The 21,515-nt window shown below is 41.3% G+C and overlaps 1 protein-coding gene across 1 annotated transcript in view; it reads left to right on the top strand.

Annotated features, from left to right (window-relative positions):
• Positions 1 to 21,515, top strand: part of LOC124775375 (agrin-like) — a 183,239-nt gene that overhangs the window by 105,056 nt on the left and 56,668 nt on the right. Inside the window, exon 6 of the mRNA XM_047250209.1 lies at positions 19,833 to 20,010. Within this exon, the coding sequence (XP_047106165.1) occupies positions 19,833 to 20,010 (178 nt within the window). The remainder of the gene's footprint in view (positions 1 to 19,832; positions 20,011 to 21,515) is intronic.

Here is a 21,515-nt window from a genome sequence, read left to right as displayed (position 1 = left end):
TGCACCACAGTTGCACCGGTTTTAAGTAGCGCCATTTTTCCGTGCATAGAATACTTTAGCCACGGCGGCAAGTGAACAGTTTACAAATTTAGCCGTTTCGAAAATGTTTCCACCCTTGGCTGTAAATCACTCCCTTTCCGCAATACGACAACAACTGCCCTCATTTCCGCGTCTCTCCGACACGCTTTAGGTATCCGCCACTGCTAGTGCTGCCACCTGCCGTCTGTGAGTGATTCTTTCACGTTCACGTCGAACATAGGCAGTGATCATATTAATGTGAGTGGAACGTGTAGTTTTTGCATCTAAGGTATGAATGTTTTCTCGGTCTCAGTAGTATGTTGTTGGTTCATGTGGTTGCCTGTAGGATTTCTCTTGTGCAGCTAACTCGCTCGTTAGTTGGCTCGTTCATTACACAGCGGGCGTTAAGTCGAGGATGCGATACCATTATAACAAAGGTGTTTTGAGTTCTCCATCTTCTTATCTCATATTTCGTGATGTATTGTGGGGTTTGCTAAAGACTCCGTCTACGTACCTCGTTACGCATACCATCGTTGGGGAATGCAGTAACTCGACACACGCTCCCGAAAGCGTGGGATAAGTTTTATTTACATTTGGGTGTCTGCGGTGCGTCCGGTGAGAGCATAGTGAACATTCACAAAAGGTAAATGAATCTTTTTATGCTAAAAAGCACCCGGAACTGTACGAGGGCTATTCGGAAAATATGATCCGATCGATCGCGAAGTGGATACCTCTAAGTTCATAAAAAATATTTTATCTGCGACATTTACGTATCTACCACTGCTAGTGCTGCCACCTGCCGTCTCTGACTTCTGAGCATATTCGCCGCTCCGACATAGACATTTTCGCAGCTTTGTACCACCTTTGCAATACCCTCGTCATAGAAGGCAGCTGCCTGTGCTTTCCGCCAATTCTCTACGCTGGTCTGCAGCACGTTGTCAGTGCCAAACCGTTGTTGTCATAGCCAGCGGTTCATGTAAGAAGAGAAGAAAATCAGAGTGAGTCACTTCAGGGTTGTATGGTGGGCGATCAAAGACTTCCCATCGAAAACACTGCAGGAGCCCCTTCGTTGCCCTAGGAGTGTGCTGCCGAGAATTGTCATGACGATGGGAATGCGTGACAGTTACGTCATGAGGGCTGCATGATGGCGGGAGACATTATTGTTCTGGGGACCTTTACGTGCTACTGTGCACTCAGAACTAGAAAGTGCGACGTGACGCGACCGACGGGCATATAGAGACTCTGTAAGTCTTTGTCGGATATTCCCGCCCTTGTATATGCATCCATGTGGCAGATGTGCCATTGTTCATTTCTGTCTCCATCGATGTAGAAGACGAGATCTTGTGAAATCGGTTGAACGTTTTTTAGCCAACCCATAAACTGCATTGATGTTAAAAATTAACTGAGGAAACAGGGGGTAAGATAAAGATGCACTAGAAATCAAATCAAGAACAGTCTTAATCGCATTTATTATTGTTATAATACCGCCAACCGGCTTCAACCCGACGTAGGGGTCATCTTCTGGGCGTTTACACCATTGGTCGACTGCTAGTGGTGTTACTCCTGTCGACATAACGGCAGTTTCCTGCGTTCCTTGAAACCGGATGGCGGTATTATAACAATAATAAATGCGATTAAGACTGTTCTTGAATTATTGATTAATCATACTAATCGCTGCTTCTCTCCACAACCATGATGTCAAAAAATCAATGTACTAGAAATAGTTGACAACTAACATCAAACGCATTCAGTTTACGTTAAATTCAAAAAGTATCTGGCCATTTCATTAAAAATATCGACAAATAACATAACTCTCTGATCGCTCATAACTTCTAAATATGTTTTGCCATTTGTTCGTCTGGGAAATCGAATCTTCTGAGGCGTCTAAATTCCATCATTGGTACTACATCATACAACAAAAACAAAACAAAAAAGAGCAACTGAACTTCCTACAGCCACCGCTACGCAAGAAAGATGAGAAATCCATCGCCGAATTGGCACACCACAAATATTAAACACAAAAAGAAATACAAGAAATTTAAAAGACGATCTGGCAAAAAAACACGCAGTGTAGTTGTGGCATGCCATCGTTAAAAGAATCTCCGTATCGAACAAAACAGCCAAACACAGATTGGTTGCCCCACAAGATACCACAGAAATTAATTCATAAACTTTAATGACACATTGAACGCAAAAATTGATAAGAGACCAAAAGTACAGGGTCATCAGAAACGGCCTGGAAAACTTGTAAGTGTGTTGCAGGGTAGGTTGTGCTGAGAAATAACTGATAACGAAAAATTTTGATACGTTGCGCCGTTTGACCGTTGCACTGTTTCCCAGTTAATTACCAATGAAGTTAGCCAGTAAGGCCATTTCGCGCGGAAATCCAAGCGGCCCGCCAGATACAATTATCAGTAGTTCCCATAGCGTGGTTGATATCGCACGTGATAGCTGAGCTTTTGGCTTTGGTTCTACCCTTATGTCCATTCCATGCCCAGTTCTTATCTCGGTTTTTTATTCGGTTTTAGAAAACCAAACGAGGCATACGTTTGACGACACTGTCTCTAGCGGACCGCTTGAGTTTGCGCGTGCAACGACCTGAATGGCTAATTTCAGTGCTAAATAACTCGGGAACGGCGCAGTGCACTGAATTTTTTTCTTGAAAATTATTTATCATTATAAACTACCCTTCAGCCCCCTAACAAGCTTCTCAGACTGTTTCTAACCATTCTGTAAGTATGCCTATAAAATGAAAATGCGTCTAGCAGTCAGAGAGCCTTTCAGTCAGTCGTAGAATCTAAAATTATACCCCAAGAATATACTAACAGTCTCTGGTGGGTGTTTACACTACTAGAACGGTCTGGAATGTATAAGTAATATGTAACAGCAAAAAAAAGTCGTAATGGTGGCTGAAAGTTAAAAGCTACGGATAAATATGCAGCTGGTGCATGCCATAAAGCCCCAGAGTAAAGCACTGGTATTGAAAGTAAAGGTGAGGTATAGGTGTCCCCACTCTAACTGTTGACTTGAAGACCATATTGCTCAACTGGGGCTGGTACTACTAGAGGAGATGTTATTTGCCTCACGGTAACCACCTAGGTATATGGGGAACTTCTCCTTCTTCTGCTTTTACGGCCTCATTGGACCACTTCAGTCAATCATTTCTGGTCCTCTTCTTTGGTATTTTCCCCTTCCGAGTGGCCCAGTATCTCTTCATTCGTTCCGATGCTTTTCGTCGTTCCTTATCTGTAAATACCCTTTTCATTGTATGTCGTTTGTCAATTTTTGGTTTAAATCTTATTTCTGTGTCCCTCAACTTCTTTAAATTTGGCGTTTTGTTCTGCAAATCATCCAGAGTTATTTCCAGTTCTTCCGTATCCTCTCTTATTTCCTTAAGCCATCCTCCTTGTTGTTTCAAATTCCAGAGTTTCTCAATAATTTTCCTTGATAATCTGGTTTCTGGTGTCCTCAGAATGTGACCACAAAAAGAGATCCTTTTCTTTCGTATAGTATCAGTGATGGGCTCCGGTTCTCTGTATACCACTTCATTTGGAACTATCCGCCATTGCCCAGCTTTTTGATATTTCTTATTTATGTATGTTCTAGCAATTCTTCTCTCTACTTTTAAAATTTTGTCAATTCTGTTTTTCTGGGTGACTTTAAAAAGAGTTTCACTTCCGTATGTAACCTCTGGTTGAACCACCGTCTTGTAATGTTTTAATTTTGTTTTAATTGATAGACATTTTCTATTGTACGTAGACCATGTTAGTTTTTGAGCTTTTATAATTTTATTAGTTCTTGCTCGCCATGCAGGTTTCTCGTCCAATTTATGTGTTATAATTTCACCCAGGTATTTACATTGTTTCACTATTTTAATTTCCCTATTGTTCACTGTGATGTGATCTATTACAAGTGGATCCGTTACCATTATTTCAGTCTTTTCAAATGATATCTGGAGTCCTAATTTTTGTGCTATATTTTGTAAGCTTGTTATTTGTTTCGTGGCTTCCTGAATATTATTAGCTAGTAATGCTAGGACATCAGCAAATCCCAAGCAATTTAGGTTTATTTTATCTTTCTTAGTTCCAATTTTAATATTCATAGGATTTTCCTTGTACCATTCTCTCATTACATATTCAAGAGCACAATTGAATAGCAATGGTGATAAACAATCTCCCTGTCTCAACCCTGTTTTAATCGTAAATGGTTCAGATATTTCTCCTCTAAATTTTACTTTGGATTTGGTGTTTGTTAAGGTTAACTGTATCATTTTTATTAATTTAGGATGAAGTCCAAAATTCCTTAATATTTTCATCATTGAAGATCTATGGATGCAATCATACGCCTTTCTGAATTCTACAAAGGTTATGACTAGTTGTTTTTGCCTTCTTTTGTAGACATCCATAACTAACTTCAAGGTGATTATCTGTTCTGGGCAGCTTCTCCAGGATCTAAATCCTCCTTGATATTCTGCCAGTTCCAGTTCTAGTTGATCTTTACAGCGGTTGTATAGTATTGTTGACATGATCTTATACGTGCAGTCCAAAAGGGAAATTCCTCTATAGTTGTCTGGATTTGATTTTTCTCCTTTCTTATGTAATGGATGTATTATAGCAGTAGTCCAATTTTCTGGTAATTTCTCTTCATTCCAGATTTTTACTATGCATTGGTGTAATGCTATCTTTACTGGTTCTGCTGCATATTTCCAAAGTTCAGCAAACGTTTGATCTTCTCCACTTGCTTTGTAGTTTTTGAGTTCTTTCAAAGCTCTGTAGACCTCATTAATTGTAGGTGGATTTATATTTTCTGCTGGTGTTTTAATTGGGGTTTCTGTGTATATCTGAAGAAGTTCTGGGGGATCTTCACAATTTAGTAACTTGTTAAATGTTTCTGCTAGAATTTCTGTATTTTTACTATTGCTATGGGCTAGGTTATTATCTTTATCTTTTAACATTAATGTTGGAGGATCATATCTTTGTAATTGTCTGCCAAATATTTTGTAATAGTCTCTTGAGTTTGTTTTTTCACTATTTGTTTCTATCATTAGAAGTATATCTTTTTGGTACTGACGTTTAACTCTCCTTATTATTTTTTGTGTTGTGTTCCTTTGCTTTGTGAGTTCCAAATATGATTTTTCTGTTTTTTCATTTTGATGCCTTAACCAGGCTTGGTGTCGATCCAACACTGCTTCATCACATTTATCGTTCCACCACTGGTGTTTTTTCCTTGGATTTATAGGGGCAACTTGTTCAGCTATTTGTTTCAATTTGGGAATTATTTCTTCCAGATCATCTGTTATTTTTATATCCCTGGTTTGTGCTTCATAATCCTCATTTTGTATCAGTTTATGAGGGTCATGGGTTCTCTTCTTCTTCTGGTGGGATTTTTTCTTTGCTAATGGGGTTAATTTAATTTTAATTTTTATCATGTAATGATCTGATCCGGTATCTGTCCCTCTCAGTACTTTCACATTGTAAATTTCCTTGTGGTAATTCTTATCCATGAAGACATGGTCCAGTTGCCATTCTCCTTTTTTCCAGTCTGGATGTTTCCAAGTTTTTAGTTTACTTGGTCTTCTCTTAAAATACGTCGACTTTGAGATCATGTCATGGTTTCTGCAAAATTCCACTAGTCTTATGCCATTTTTGTTTGTTCTTCTTTGTGCTGTCTATTTCCCTATTATGTCTCTATATCTCTTTTCCCTTCCTAACTGGGCATTGAAGTCTCCAATTAAAATTTTGATGTGATTTTTATTAATGTTATTCGTCGTTTGATCTAAGAGCTCCCAAAATTTTTCTACCTCTTCTCCGTGTTCTTTTTTATTATTTTTATCATTTTTCGGGGCATGGGCATTTATTATTGTGTACATTTTATTTGCAGCTTTTAGAGTTAATGTTGAGAGCCTGGGAGATTGTGCTTTAAATTCTATTATGGACTCTATTATTTTCAGACTCACCACGAATCCTGTTCCAAATTGTGGACACTATTTCATGACTCTTTTCCCTGGTATTCCCTTATAAATCCTATATCCTTGTGATTCTATCGGCTCCTGATCAGTATTTCTCATTTCTTGAAGTCCGGTTATGAGAATCCCCTTGCGATCCATTTCATCCGTCAGAGTTTTGAGTTTGCCTGGTTGTATGAGGGAATTTATATTGTGTGTCGCAATGTAGTTTATTTGTCCTGTCTTGAGTTTTGGTCGTCTGTCCGTTTTGGGTATTTTAAGATGCTCCGACTCATCCAAGTTATCTTTCAGGTGACTGCCCACCGTATCCGAGTGCAGTCTTCCTTGGTTATTGCCAAGCGGTGGATTATTCCTTGAAAGATTTCCTTCCATGTTTGACTTTCAAAGGTAGTCAACCTTGTAAGGAGCAAGCTCCGAGTTACAACTACGGTTGTTAGCCGTAGAGGTTGTTTAGTGTTTGGTCCACGAGAGCTATTTTATTTCGCTCAAGTCCGCCGGTAAACCAGTGAGGACCCCCCTATCCGCCACCTGGGACGCGCCACGTCGGAGTATCACCTCTCCGCCTGCTACGACACCGTAGTAGGTTCGTGGCGTATGGGGAACTACGGTTTAACTTATACTCTAAACCAAATAAAAAGTTTACATTTTTCACATAAATCATTTTCAGGGGTGAATGAAGTAAAATGTGCCAAAAAAATCCGGCTGACAGTTGAACGTCGAATCTCTGCATTTTTAAGATGACACGTAACCCTTAGGCATAGTTCCACACAGCAGTGGATGTAGAGTGGGTTAACGGCTGGACACATGTTGTTGTCTTGCAAGTGTGAGATTGACTGATATTGTATGTAGGCTCATCTGAGACTTTTACTACTGCCAAATATTTGAGATACATGGTCTCAGAATGTGAACGAGAGTAGAACTTCGAAATTTGTTCCACTAGTCTAGACGCCATTCCTTATTGCTACTTCTTAGGTTTTGATTCTTTCTCACGGTTTGTGCTTAATTCTGACCGTGATGGCTTGAGGAGGTGATTACAAACTCACAGGTGAACACGTTCACGAGGAATTGAGTTAGATACATGGCTGAGATGCATACAGAACTCTCTCTCTAGCACATATAACAGTGGCGACGGTTCGTGAAATGGACTGTACGCACACAGGAAAAGTGCAGTTATCGTGTTCCGTTGTCCCTCAACTAGCATCCAAAACGTAGTGATATTAGTGAAAGACAAGTTCTAGGTACACACATTTTCCTAATTGTCTTCAGTGTGTTCAATGTGACTGAAATGCTGGTGACTGTGACTCAGTTAGGAAACGATAGTGCAGTGCGTTGTCATGCTGAATATGCAGATCGCCTGAGAGGTGTTGTGTCGGATTAAACAAATGCATGTGAATATACAGTAGGTTCCTGTATCGTTCGCAGGTGAGAGACCGTGACGCACGTATCAAATAGCGTATTATAGTAAAGTAAAAATGTTCCACCCGGGAACACTCCTTCAGTCAAGACTTGATTAATATGAAATAAAGAAAAGTTAAGATGCCGGTTTTAATGATTCAGATTTTCCACATAGTACCCCTCTCCCTGTCTGAGTACAACGCACGGAGCCTCCGAACAACCATGTCAAACTGTCAGAAAAATCTTTCTTTGGAATATTGTTCAAAACACGTGACACATTGGTTTATGTCAGTTATCTAGCTGAAGCGTTGGCCCTTCATATGAATTTCTGCACATTTTTGTTTTGTGGTGAGATCGTATTGATAGCGCCAAATCTCGTCACTCGTTATGAATTTTTCCAGCTAAGCATTGTCTACGGTTTGTTTTCCAATTAAGTCGCAGCAGACATCCACTTGTCTATGGTTTCAGGTCTCTTCTTCAAAACATTGACTTAGAGCTGTTACTCCACTGCGATTTGTAAAACAACAACGTTGACACATGTCTGCAAACCCACTACTTAACACTACCCTCTGACAACTGACTGGTCGAATGCACGTCTGTTGTTTACAGCTGTTAGTTCAAGTTGATATCGTAGTTACTGTGCTGACGTAGCTTATTCGCTGGGAATAAAATCAGTCACAGAAAGTTTTGGACAGGCAGAGAATCTCCACAACATACAAAAAATTTTGTGCTATTTGGAAGTGTGGTGTATCGCTTCATGTAGTTTGGCTTGTACTATAGTTGACTCGGATTCATCAACCTATGTGGTCTTGTTTTTCATTTATCCAGTGTCAAATTTGGTGTCCCTATGACACTGGTACTCTCTGTGACAGATGATTTACGTGAACAACCTGAAGCACTGTAAGTTTGTTCGCTAATGATGCAGCTGTCTCGAGGAAAGGATTGTCGTTGGACGATCGATATCTTCAACGGCGAAAGAATAGGAAAAAATTTTCACTTCGTTTTCATTAATGGCAACTGTCTTTCGAACTTCCTGGCAGATTAAAACTGTGTGCCGGACCGAGACTCGAACTCTGGGCCTTTTCCTTTCGGGGGCAAGTGCTCTACTATCACGGGGTGGACGTCGTAAGACATCCGTTTAAGTTCGTTGTTGATCGATTAACTCAGTTTTTTTATTACAGAGTGCAGCTAACCCTCTGATCGAACACGCTGAGCTACCGTGCCGGTGCCATCTGAGCTACCCGAGCACGACTCACGCCCTGTCCTCACAGCTTTACTTCCACCAATATCTCGTCTTCTACATCCCAAACTTTACAGAAGGTGACCTGCGAACCTTGCAGGACTAGCACTCCTGAAAGAAAGGATGTTGCGGAAGTAAAGCTGTGGGGACGGGGCGTGAGCCGTGCTTGGGCGGCTAAGATGGTAGAGCACTTTCCCGCGAAATACAATGGTCCCGAGTTAGAGTCTCGATCCGGCACACAGTTTTAACCTGCCAGGAAGTTTCATATCAGCGCACACGCCGCTGCAGAGTGGAAATCTCATTCTGGGAACTGTCTTTCAGTTTGGGTATACGCGGGCCGTTGCGAGACGCGCAGGAAGAGGGTCGGTGAGGTTCTGGGAGATACCTACTCGTGCGTTGTGGCCAGCTATGCTGGGTTTCTCGGCTAAGGATGCATGGCGCAAAGATTCTCTATTACGTTTAAATCCGGGAGTTTGTTGGAAATGGGGGTACGGAAGCTCATACTGGTGCTCTTCGAACTAAGGACATACACTGAGAGCTGTGTGAAGCGTTGCATCTTCCTGCTGGTAGATGTCACTGTGCCGACCAAAAGCAAATTGCATGTAGCGCAGGACATTCCGCAATAATAGATGCACACTTTTGTTGATCCACTCTGCCTTCCAGGAAACGAGATGACCCAGGGAATCCCTTGAAAACATTCCCCATATCAAAACCGATACAGAGTGTTTACTTTCAGACGTTTCACGCCGTACACGCCAATGGCCATCTGCCTGATGGATCATTAAACGTGACTCATCTGAAATGGCCACCTGTCGTCAGTCAGTGGACGTACACCTGCGGTGTTGAGTTTCAAATACCAGATTCGTCGCCGACGAACAACAGCTAGCATGGGTGCATTAACGAGGCACTTGCGGCGGAGGCCCATAAGCAGGAGCGTTCACTGAAAGATTGCTGACGAGATACAGTTGGCAGCCCTTTAGTTCATCTCAGCGGTTAAGTTGCTCGACATTTGCCGTTTGTTCGCCTGTACGCGTATCGCAGTCGTTGTCTAGCCATGTGATCTATGGATCATGGTGTACCGCAGTTGCCTCGGCACCAGTTTTCAGTAGTGTCCTTTTGCCGAGCACGATATGTTTCAACCACGGCGGCATGTGAACAACTTACAGACGTAGCCGTTTCGGAAATGCTTCCGTCCTTGGCTCGAAAACCAGTGATCATTCCTTTAGGACTTCTGTGCCCGTTTTGCGACACCGACTTCTCTATTTTCCGCGTCTCCCCGACACGTTTTATACCTGCTAGTGCTGTCTCCTGTCGGCTGTGGGTGGTTATTGCACGTTGACAAGTCGATGGTCGCTCCAAGGGGAGGTTTACAATCGTTTGGTTCAAAAAGTTGATTTTTTTTTAATTGCATTTTTGGGCCCATAAAAGTGTTTAGAATCCACCCCTGAAACGGTTGTTCCGAAAACGGAACGGAAATGTTTGATATTCGCGGTTGAACAAAAAAATGCACCTGCATGCATCGGGCTTTTTCACACACCAGTGTTTTTCTTTCGGAGGACGAGGTATTGCACAGGTGATTGGGAGGAAACACACAAAATTCAAATGAAAGTTTAAACGCGTGTGTTTGGAAGTTAGACCTCAAGTATTTGCATTCTGGTGCGAAGACTGTGGAGACTGCGATTTTCCTGGCGGTGAGAAGCTTCAACGAAGTTGTATTCAGCAACTCTGAAGACAATGACATCGATGGACGTCACCCTGGGACTCTATTCGACGCAGTTCGCCAAGCATTCGGACGACCACCGGATTCAAGTGGCCGAAAACCGCTTGTCACCGGCCGTACGAGCGGCTCTGGAGTAGCGCAGGACGGCCCAGATCGAGCAGAACGCCCTCTATGAGGAAGAGGGAGGACTAGTTTATGGACCCGGAATAGCAGATTGAACGTACGTTGCATAATATTGCATGTATATGTAGTCAAAACATTAAACGCGTTTTTCTCGAAGTGACGTTTCTTTTATCGCTCGGTATGGTAATTTCAAATCTACTGAACCGATTGGCATGATTCTTTGTTTCCGACGAAGCTAACTAAATTGTCTAGGAGTTGTACCACTTTTATTCCCATCCATCAACTATAAATATTTTTTCCTTGACCGACGAAGTAGAAAAATCGAGGAAAAAGCCCTATTTTTTTTTATTCAAATGTCGCCATTTGGTTTCCTATGATCCAAATAACTTCAGCGAGGTACAATTCCTAAAGACTCTTATATACTTCGCTAAGGTCAACTCAGTTTTGATTTCAGACGAGCCGGCTGACCTGTGACATATCGCGTGCGGAGGTCTACATCGAAATTTTGTTTCGTTCCGACGGCATTTCCGCCTTTGCTCTTCAACATTTCCGGTCCAAAAAATTCCAGTTTGTAGAGGAAATATCAATAAACATTTTGACCAAATTTGACATTGATATCTATAACACATCCCGAGAAAAAATTCTCAGAAAACATGCTTCTTTCGGACCAAAGATAGTAAACCACCCCTTAATGTGATTGGACTGCGTAGTTAAGGGTAACACAATAAGCGATGCAAAATGGGACGATGGCAGAAAATAAGAATGAATGCGAATGGAACATCTGGATTTCTTAAAAGAGTTTTGGGAGCTGCACTGCATCGCTCTAGTTCTAGTGCTAAGGATGTTTCTCAGTTAGGCTTCACAATAAGCACTGGAGAGATACACTGCAGTTGTCGCAATATACATCCGTAATAAAATGGTAACAGAGATACTCGGAGGGTGTAAATAAGAATCATTCAAAATTGACTTAGTAGAACTCGCGAAATAATGTTGGGTACATAAAGAATTCTTTTATTCGAAACAGATTGTACGACCATTCTGTGGCCATTATCGTGGCCGGCCGGGGTGGCCGAGCAGTTCTAGGCTCTACAGTCTGGAACCACGCGACCGCTACGGTCGCAAGTTCGAATCCTGTCTCGGGCATGGATGTGTGTGATATCCTTAGGTTAGTTAGGTTTAAGTAGTTCTAAGTTCTAGGGGACTGATGACCTCAGAAGTTAAGTCCCATAATGCTCAGAGCCATTTGAACCACTTGGCCATTATCGTATTTTTCACATAGGCATCGTGAGAACTCACGGTGGCAGATGTAATATGGTGACTGGAATAGGACATAGGGTAGCTAATACTGTTACGAAATATCATCCACCATGCATCGTACAGTGAATTTCAGAGGATAAAATTGTGTATCGTAATTAAGTGCGCCAAATGATACGGGTTACACAATAGTCCAGTAGAAGAAATAACGTTGCAGTAAAAAGGAATCCGCTAATGATTTGTTTGCAGGATAACTGAGAATGTGTGGTTACGAGCTGCAACGATCTTTAATAAGAAATATTGATCTACCGAGTGGTTATAATTAAACTACAAGTAATCAAGGAGGTCCAGTGCGGGCTGTAATTATTGTATGGTAGCGAAACTTGGTGGACATGGTAATGAGTTAAGGCCGAACATATTTGTGCTCTAACAAGGGAACCTCCTCATCGCACCCCCCTCAGATTTAGTTATAAGCTGGCACAGTGGACAGGCCTTGAAAATCTGAACACAGATCGATCGAGAAAACAGAAAGAAGTTGTGTGGAACTATGAAATAATAAGCAAAATATACAAACTGAGTAATCCATGCGCAAGATATGCAATATCAAGGATATCCCGTGCTGAAGCGCGCCATGGTCCCGTGGTTAGCGTGAGCAGCTGCGGATCGAGAGGTCCTTGGTTCAAGTCCTTCCTCAAGTGAGAACTTTACTTTCTTTATTTTCGCAAAGTTATGATCTGTCCGTTCGTTCATTGACGTTTCTGTTCACTGTAATAAGTTTAGTGTCTGTGTTTTGCGACCGCACCGCAAAACCGTGCGATTAGTAGACGAAAGGACGTGCATCTCCAATGGGAACCGAAAACATTTGATCGCAAGGTCATAGGTCAACCGATTCCTCCACAGGAAAACACGTCTGATATATTCTATACGATAGTGGTGACGGCATGTGCGTCACATGACAGTAATATGTTGTCGACCCACATAACTTCTACACTTGGCGAATGGGTAAAAAGATTCTTCTACCTTGCCCGATTTAGGTTTTCTTGTGGATGTGATACTCACTCCCAAAAAAGTGGTGAAAACGTAACAGTTTGTCACATAAAGTGAAAATAAAAAATTAAACTTTTCACTCGAGAGAAGACTTGAACCAAGGACCTCTCGCTCCGCAGTTGCTCACGCTTACCACGGGGCCACTGCGCTCCTGAGTTCACCGTGTCCTTGATGTTGCATATCTTGCGCATCAACTAAGCAGTTTGTATATTTTGCCTATTTTTTCATAGTTCCACAAAACTTCTTCCTGTTTTCTCGATTGATCTGTGTTCAGTTTTTCAAGGCCTATCCACGGTGCCAACTTATAACTAAATCTGAGGGGGGTGCGATGGGGAGGTTCCTTTGTAAGAAACTAGTTCCAAGTTTTGCCATCAGGTGCGAATCTGGCGCTGTACAGCCTATCGTTGACGTCTCCAGTGCTCATATTCAGGAAATTGTGTAAGCGGTGGTTAATAGTAAAACCAACATTACGCCTTTCTCATTTGTTTGTCCTATTCTGCCCACGTCCGATTCCTAATCCGTTACATAAGGAAACATTTCCATACGTGTTTCATGTATTCACAGCTTCAGATTTGCACCTGGGGGCCAAAACTTGATTTTTTCATTTTTATTTATTTATTTGCAGCGTAAATCGGTTCTGCATTGACGTATTACAATATCTGTCAAGTTTTGCTGCCATACGATAATTACAGCCCACATTGGTGTTCTGTAAACACCTGCACTTTAATTATAACCACCTGGTAGTTCGTACACAGGTATTTTAAAAGAAAATTTATCATTTAAGGCCGCGTTTAATAAGTTCAAATATCACATAGGACAGTGGTGAACGATGAGCTGGTTCTGCAGGGTATGGCTGCTCACCTGTTTCTGTTGTCCGGCATTGAAATGGTGAGACACTGTACCGGCCATAGTCGATGATGCCCCTGTCATCACCACGGAAATCGAACCTGTGGCTGCGGTCATCCCAGAATCGATACACTCACAGCCACGCGCTTGACCGGGGGTTCGTGGAAAGTACGGTGGCCCGACGACGTCGGAAAAGCGAAGCGCGCCGTCGATGTGGCTGCGATTAATTACGCTGATAACCGCACACGATTCCCACCGGGTGCTCGGCTGCCAAGCTTGTACAGGATCTCATGACAGGCTGATCTCGTGACACGCCGATCTGTTACATACGCCGTTGAAATAGTGGTGCCCATTCTCCAACATAGCAGCTAGAGTCCCTCCACTCCAACTGCACTTGATTGGATATTTCTTCGAGTGTGGATTGCTCACAATTCTGATACCTTTTTCAATAAAGTCATTCTTTGTGTTAGGCAGCGTATTATGAAATACTAAAAGAAGCAAGAAAATCCACATTTCGACGGTCTTTGCAGCGGTCATTTTCAAGGGCGAATAATACAGCAGACAAAATTTCGCAGCTAACTGAACTATAGACAAAAAAATTAAAAAAAATGGATGCAGGTTGCGGTAGGTGCTGGGAGATGATGAGGCTCGCACAGGATAGGCTAGCGTGGAGAGCTGCATCAAACCAGTCTCAGGACTGAAGATCACAACAACAATTTCACACTTACTCTCAAATGACGAATCGGTAGTAATATGTAAATTCTTCATTTGTGTGGCCATGATTTACGTAGTTGCTGTATAATTACTTGAGGTATTCCAAAATCCATCTTTGCAGCTGCTGTACGCGTATTGTGCCACATCTGCATAAGTGTACTGTTTTATTCGTTTAAAACATCGTCATTTAAAACATCAGGAAGCGGCGTTGCACATTATCCAACGGGCATACTAGAGACACTGGCATACTAGAGACACTGGTATTTTCGGCCTGACTTCCCTTTGACTTGCAGCACTTAAGATAACGCACCATTGACGAAATGTCTATATGTGAGTCTTGTGATGTGTAATGCTGTCAAATTTTGCTAGATTTGCGTTTGACTTCTTCTTGGTGGGCGCCATAGCTTCGTAAATTATTACAATGTCATCGTCTCCACCATATTGTTTTTCCTATAGTTATTAACCACAGTTGAGATTTATCCAAGTCGTGTGGGGTTCAAAAGATTCAAATGGCTCTAACCTCAATTGGACTTAACATCTGAGGTCATCAGTCCCCTAGACATAGAACTATTTAAACCTAACTAACCTAAGGACAGCACACACATCCATGACCGAGGCAGGATTCTATCTTGCGACTGTAGCAGCAGTGCGGTTCCGGACTGAAGCGCCTAGAACCGCTCGGCCACAGCGGCCGGCTGTCGTGTAGGAATTAGCTGAGGTCAGTGACAGTATTATGAATAATTTCATAAAAATTATTAAGCACCTAACAATGAGCAAAACTCGAAACTAGCTAGTAGTGGTCTATAAAGTAAGAGAGAGCTTTATATCTGAAAGAAAGTGTACCCAGGAGCAGACAATGTTTCCCGCTCGGTGTTTCGATCTAATGACTCGTTTCAGCATCACGTGAAGGAATGTGCTCTGGCAAACGCCGTAAGCAAGTTTCCTGCTGCTTTTCTAATTTTTTTTTATTTTTTTATTTGGTGTGAGACATGAGGTTGTGCTTTGTGCAACGTTTGTAACTATTACGAGTTCTACCTTTTTAAATGTTGTAAAATATATTTAAAGTGTTCGAAGGAAACGGTTAATTCTTGATTTACAGAAGTTTATTTTGAGTAAAATTCCGTGTATTTTTAAAAGTAGTTACGTATTGTGTGTACAGTTATGCCATTCCTTGCCAGTCGTACACTTCGAAACGGAAGCTGTTTTGCCATGGAACATGTGATATTGCCAAATGAACTGAATTTCTTTTATGTTCTAACGATTTTCCCAGTCTTTAAACAGTTCGTAGCCAGCAGCTTCTATTTCAGAATGTTCGTAGTTTTTAACTGGTGTTTGATAAGACTTCTTCTTCATCTGATTTCACTTACTGGTTACTGGTGTATATTACGAGGGCTATTCGGAAAGTAGGGCCCGATAGGTCGCGAAATGGAAATCACAGTGGAAAACAAAAATCTTCAATCTGCAGCAGTTAGAAACACATTCCAGCTGCTTCTCTACGTAGTTGCCACTCCAGCTTAGACATCTGTCGTAGCGTTGTACCAACTTTCAGATTCACTCGCCATAGAAGGCAACCACCTGTGCTCTCTGCCAATTTTCTACGCTGATCTGTAACTTGCCAAAATGTTGTCTTCATATTAACCGGTTCACGTGAGCAGACATGAACATCAGAGGGAGCCACGTCCGGGCTGTATGGTGGGGGATCAAACACTCCCATGGAAAAGTTGCAGGAGCGTCCCGATTTCCCATGCAGTGCGTGGTCGAGAATTGTCGTGAAGAAGGAAACGTATGGCAGTAGCGTAGCCTGCATGAAATCAGACGAAATCTCTAACAGGTGCTCGTACTTGACCGCAGACGCTATTTGTATAGGCATCTTCACGTGCTCACAGAACTGGAAACAGAGACGTGATGCGATCGACGGGCATACTGGAGGCACCTTCCAACACATCTACGCAGAACGTCATCAGAGTTTCACTGTGGTTCCCATTTCGCAATCGATCGACACATCCTTACCGAATAGCCCTTGTGTAATAATAGTGTAACACACAGACTATTGATTAAGTATTGAAAAGATTTACTCGACTGCAATACTTCTAAAATTGAGTGGAATATTTGTTCCAAGGTACATGACCATGCTGTATCTTGGAACAGTTTTTCACATTTGGATAAATCTGACTTTACCAGAGTTTTTTTTTTAAATTTCAGCGAAACACTTCAGCACATATTCTGTCATTTTAAAACATAATAAGCAAATTTATTAAAGTACTGTCACAGGGCTGGCTGGAGGCAACATTCAGAAAAGTGAACCAAAATATAACACTCCCCCATACTATCCTAAAAAGACAATCGTGTGGCAACGATATCCTACAAACTGTAATTCCCTTACATCTAGAAACATTAATGCCATATGTGTATAATGTCGCATATATGTGTTTATTGTGTTGAGCAGTTATTGATGGTATCGTAGAATAAGGGAAAGTAAAGCTGCCCTCTACAACGATCACACTGGATATGGGCCATTTTCTTCCATGCACATATTTCTCGCCCAACACGCAGCTGATACTAAGAACATTTAATGTCATGAATGTCTAGAATAAAAATGTATGAAATATTGGTATTGCCACCTGATTGCGTAGAAGTGTGTGGCAGTTTTGTAAGTTCTTGATGAAGTTCTTCAGTGGTATACATTCTGACCTTTGTCACAAACGTAGTTTCATTTCGTCAATAGTGTTACAAGTGTTATTCGAATACACTGGCTCATACGGTGACACTGACCTAAATTCAAGCCCTTCGCGACTTGTACATTGCTCCTCAAACATGTAACACTTGCAAGTCATTAATACTCAGATTACTTGCAGACTATTAGCTTGCTAGCCTCATATGCGAAACAAAATTTCCTTGGATTTAAGTGTTCTATTTCATCTCCATATTAACAGTGAATACTCTGTTCAAGAACCACAGTAGGAGGAGGTATACTTCGAGAGGGCTGCGAGATGCGGGATTATTTCAGTTAGATTACATCATGGTGAAGCAGAGAGTAAGAAATCAGTTACTGCATTGTATGGTGTACGCGGGAGCAGATATAGATCCAGATCACAATTTAGTAGTAGGCTGAAGATAAAGAGATTAGTCAGAAAGAGTCAATGCGCAAAGATGTGGGATACAAAAATGCTAAAAAATGAAGAGGTACGCTTGAAGTTCTCTGACGCTATAAATATTGCGATAAGGAGTAGCTCGGATGGAAGTCCAGTTGATGAGCAGTGGTTGTCTCTAAAAAAGGGCAGTCACTAAAATTGAAAAGAAAACTGTTTATGCAAGGAAGGTAACTGCGAAGGAGCCATGGGTAACATAAATACTTCAGCTGATCGATGAGAGAAGGAAGTACAAAAATGTTCAGGAAATTCGGGGCACAGAAATAAAAGTCACTTAAGAATGAAATAAATAGGAAGCTAAGGCATAATGGCTGCGTGAAGAATGTGAAGAAATCGAAAAAGAAATGATTGTCGGACGGGCTGCCGGTACATACAGAAAATTTAAAACAGTCTTCGGTGAAATTAAAAGCAGGGGCAGTAACATGAAGAAGGCAATGGGAATTCCATTGTTAAGTGCAGCGGAGAGAGAGGATAGGTGGAAAGAATACATTGAAGGTCTCTATGAGGGGGAGGACTTGAGTGATGTACTAGAAGAAGAAACAGGAGTCGACATAGAAGACACAGAAGAGCCATTATTGGAATTAGAATTTAAAGGAGCTCTGGAAAACCTAAAATCGAATAAGGCAGAAGAGATAGACTACATTCCACCAGAATTTCTAATATCTTTGGGGGAAGTGGCAACAAAACGACTATTCGCTTTAGTATGCAGGTTGTATGAGTCTGGCGATAAACCATCTGACTTTCGGAAAAATAGCATCCACACAATTCCGAAGACTACAAGACAGACAACTGTGAGAGTTATCCTACAATCACCTTAACATCTCGTGCGTCCAGGTTGATGACAAGAATCATATATAGAATAACGGAAAAAACAACTGAGGATGTGTTAAACGGCAATAAGTTTTACTTTAGGAAAGATAAGGCACCATAGAGGGCATTCTGACGTCGCGGTTGATCATGGAAGCAAAACAAAAAAAAATCAAAACACGTTCATCATATCTGTCGACCAGAAAAAAGCGTTCGACAACGTAAAATTGTGACAGATGTTCGAAATTCTGAGAAAAATAGGGTAAGCTACAGCGAGAGGCGGATAATGTACACTATACGCAAGAACCAAGAGGAAACAGTAGGAATGGATGACCTAGTACGAAGTTCTTGGATTAAAAAGGGTGTATAATAGGGACGTAGCCTTTCGCCCCTACTGTTCAATCTCTACATCAAAGAAGCATGACGGAAATAAAACAAAGTTTCAAGGCGAAAGGATATCAAGATAACCCGATGGCACTCCTATCATCAGTGACAGTGAAGAAGAATCACAGTCTAAAATATGGACTGAGAGTAAATCGAATAAAGATAAAAGTAATGAGAAATGGCAGAAATGAGAACAATGAGAAACTAAACATCAGGACTGGTGACCACGAAGTAGATGAAGTTAATGAATTCTTCTATGTAGGTATCAAAGTAACCCATGACGGACGATACAAGTAAGACATAAAAAACAGATTGGCACAGGGAAAAAAGCCATTCCTGGCCAACATACGTCTATTAGTATCAAACGTAGACCTTAATTTGAGGAAGATATTTCTGAGAAAGTATGTTTTGAGCACAGCATTGTGTGGTAGCGGAACATGGACTGCGGGAAAATCGGAAAAGAAGATAATAGAAGCATTTGAGATGTGGTACTACAGAAGAATGTTGAATATCAGGTGGACACGTAAGTAATGAGGAGGTTCCCCGCAGAATCGGTGAGGAAAGGAACATAAGAAAAACACTGACAAGAAGATGGGGCAGGATTGTAGGACATCAGTTGAGACATCAGGGATTAATTTCCATGTTACTAGAGGGAGCCGTACAGAGTGCAACTGTAGAGGAAGACAGAGATTGGAATACATCCAGAAAATATATGTGGACGTAGGTTGCAAGTGCTCCTCCGAGATATAGAGGTTGGCATAGGAGACGAATTCGTGGTGTGTCGCATCAAACCACTCGGAAGACTGATGACTCATCAAAAAAATGCACCAGGTCCGAAACGTGATCCATTTTAGCTCTGTTCTATGAATTACTTTCTAATAGCGATCGACTAATACGCCGAAGCTTGTCGATATAGGTGGTACCCATGGTCTGGCCGCACCATGTTAGCTGCGTCACAATTTGTTATCGAAATAAAGTATATGGAGTATTGGTTGTTTGCTAGCAACATTTATAATCTATTTTTTATACGGCGTTCGAAGATTATACATCAACGTGAAATAGAGCAACTACTTTGATGAATTTTCTCATGTGTTACACTGATCTGCTCTACTTTTCGTTTGTCTGACAGTTAACGTATGGCTGCTTTGTTCTAACTGTGTTTTATTTCAGTTTATCAAGTCCCGTCATTTGATGGACAGGCTTATATCGAGATGAAACGCCTCAAAGCACACAACAAACTGAATATTGAAATAGAATTCATCACGTACGCGAACGACGGACTTCTGCTCTACAACCAGCAGAAAGAGGATGGGACAGGAGACTTCGTCTCCCTGGCTATTGTTCAAGGGTAAGTGGCACTTCCTCTCTGTGAAAGCAATATAGATTCCTAGTATAGATAGAAATAACCACCCATTGTAGCAGGAGCTTAGTTATTTATTTAAGCAGATATGTGATTCCCTTTGTCATATGTAACGTCGTAATTCATACTTCGAATTTTTCTGGAGGTAATTCAGTTTGGTAAAGTAATCTTCAATTTCTTTCTTCCTTCTATACGTGTTTCCAGTAGCAGCTGCAGGCTGCAGATATCCAGAGAATCTCGCGGTAGCTCGTGCTCAAATCTGAAGTGCACCACCTATTAATTATCTCTGCAGTTGTTCTGTGCTATGAACTATGTGCACGGTTATCTGTACTTACAAATCTACTAATATTATAAACATGTTATTACTACACAATAAGTACCTTGGGTATTTAGCTCGGAAAAACTATTTTTAAGAGTGGAAAAGAGGTCCACACATGCTACAGTGAAAGGGGCCACTGAGATGATTTCTTTGGCTGTAGAATAAGTAGAAAAAAAGCGTAGTGAGAAGGAAACAGACACTTACATACTATCGACAGCGGCATAATTACTGCACACAACGGTACTGCAGCTTCGTTCCGTTATTAATTCATATTTTCAGAGAAAGCACGAGTTCGAACTTGGTAAAAGCCATGGTAATTCTGAACTTGCAGGATCTCCCTGTAGCCACTAAAATAGTCAATGCGAATATCTAGGCTAACTGGATACTGATGACCGTTTTTCCGTAATACGTCGGGACATGTGTTCCTTCTCTAATGATACAACATGGGCGGGAAGTACTAAAAACGCCTTGGGAACATTTCCTTCGTCTTAAATTCGTCTTTAATTTCAGATCGTTATTGCCGTACCTCATAGCGCCATGTGACATTGATTTAATTTTGTCCCCATACTTCCACCATAATTTTGTAATTGCCTTTCGTGCATCTAAATGTATTTTCTCTCTCTCTCTCTCTCTCTCTCTCTCTCTCTCTCTCTCTCTCTCTGTGTGTGTGTGTGTGTGTGTGTGTGTGTGTGTGTGTGTGTGTGTTGATAAGATATCATTCGAATTCATTTCGTCGAAACTTAAAAATGCTAAACATGCCAGACAGTAAATTCAAGAAAATAACTTCAGTGTTTCGAAACAGTTCGGAATTAACTATTTCGTTGCTAAGGTGAGAAAAATGATACAACTCTACGTTTTCGGAAAGAATAACGAATTATATGTAGGTTACCATACGCATTCTGTATTGAGGTGAAATAACTATGTTCGTAATTTGCGGACGTAGAGAAAACATTAAGCGCTGATACTGTAGCAGTAAAATGATGAGAGAGGAAGATGAAAGGAATTGGGACAAGGCTATCTCTTTGAGCGATATGTACAGATATATCTCAAACTCGGCATACACCATGAAGTTATTCTCAAGTCTCATTTTTTTACCAACCATTTCATATCGTGTACTCTGGAATACAAAGTTATATGAGAATTAAGCTACACTTATATATTAAATATCCATCGC

This window comes from Schistocerca piceifrons, chromosome 2 (genome assembly GCF_021461385.2).
Source record: "Schistocerca piceifrons isolate TAMUIC-IGC-003096 chromosome 2, iqSchPice1.1, whole genome shotgun sequence".
Classification (NCBI taxonomy): domain Eukaryota; kingdom Metazoa; phylum Arthropoda; class Insecta; order Orthoptera; family Acrididae; genus Schistocerca; species Schistocerca piceifrons.
This window is presented reverse-complemented; position numbering and strand designations above follow the sequence as displayed.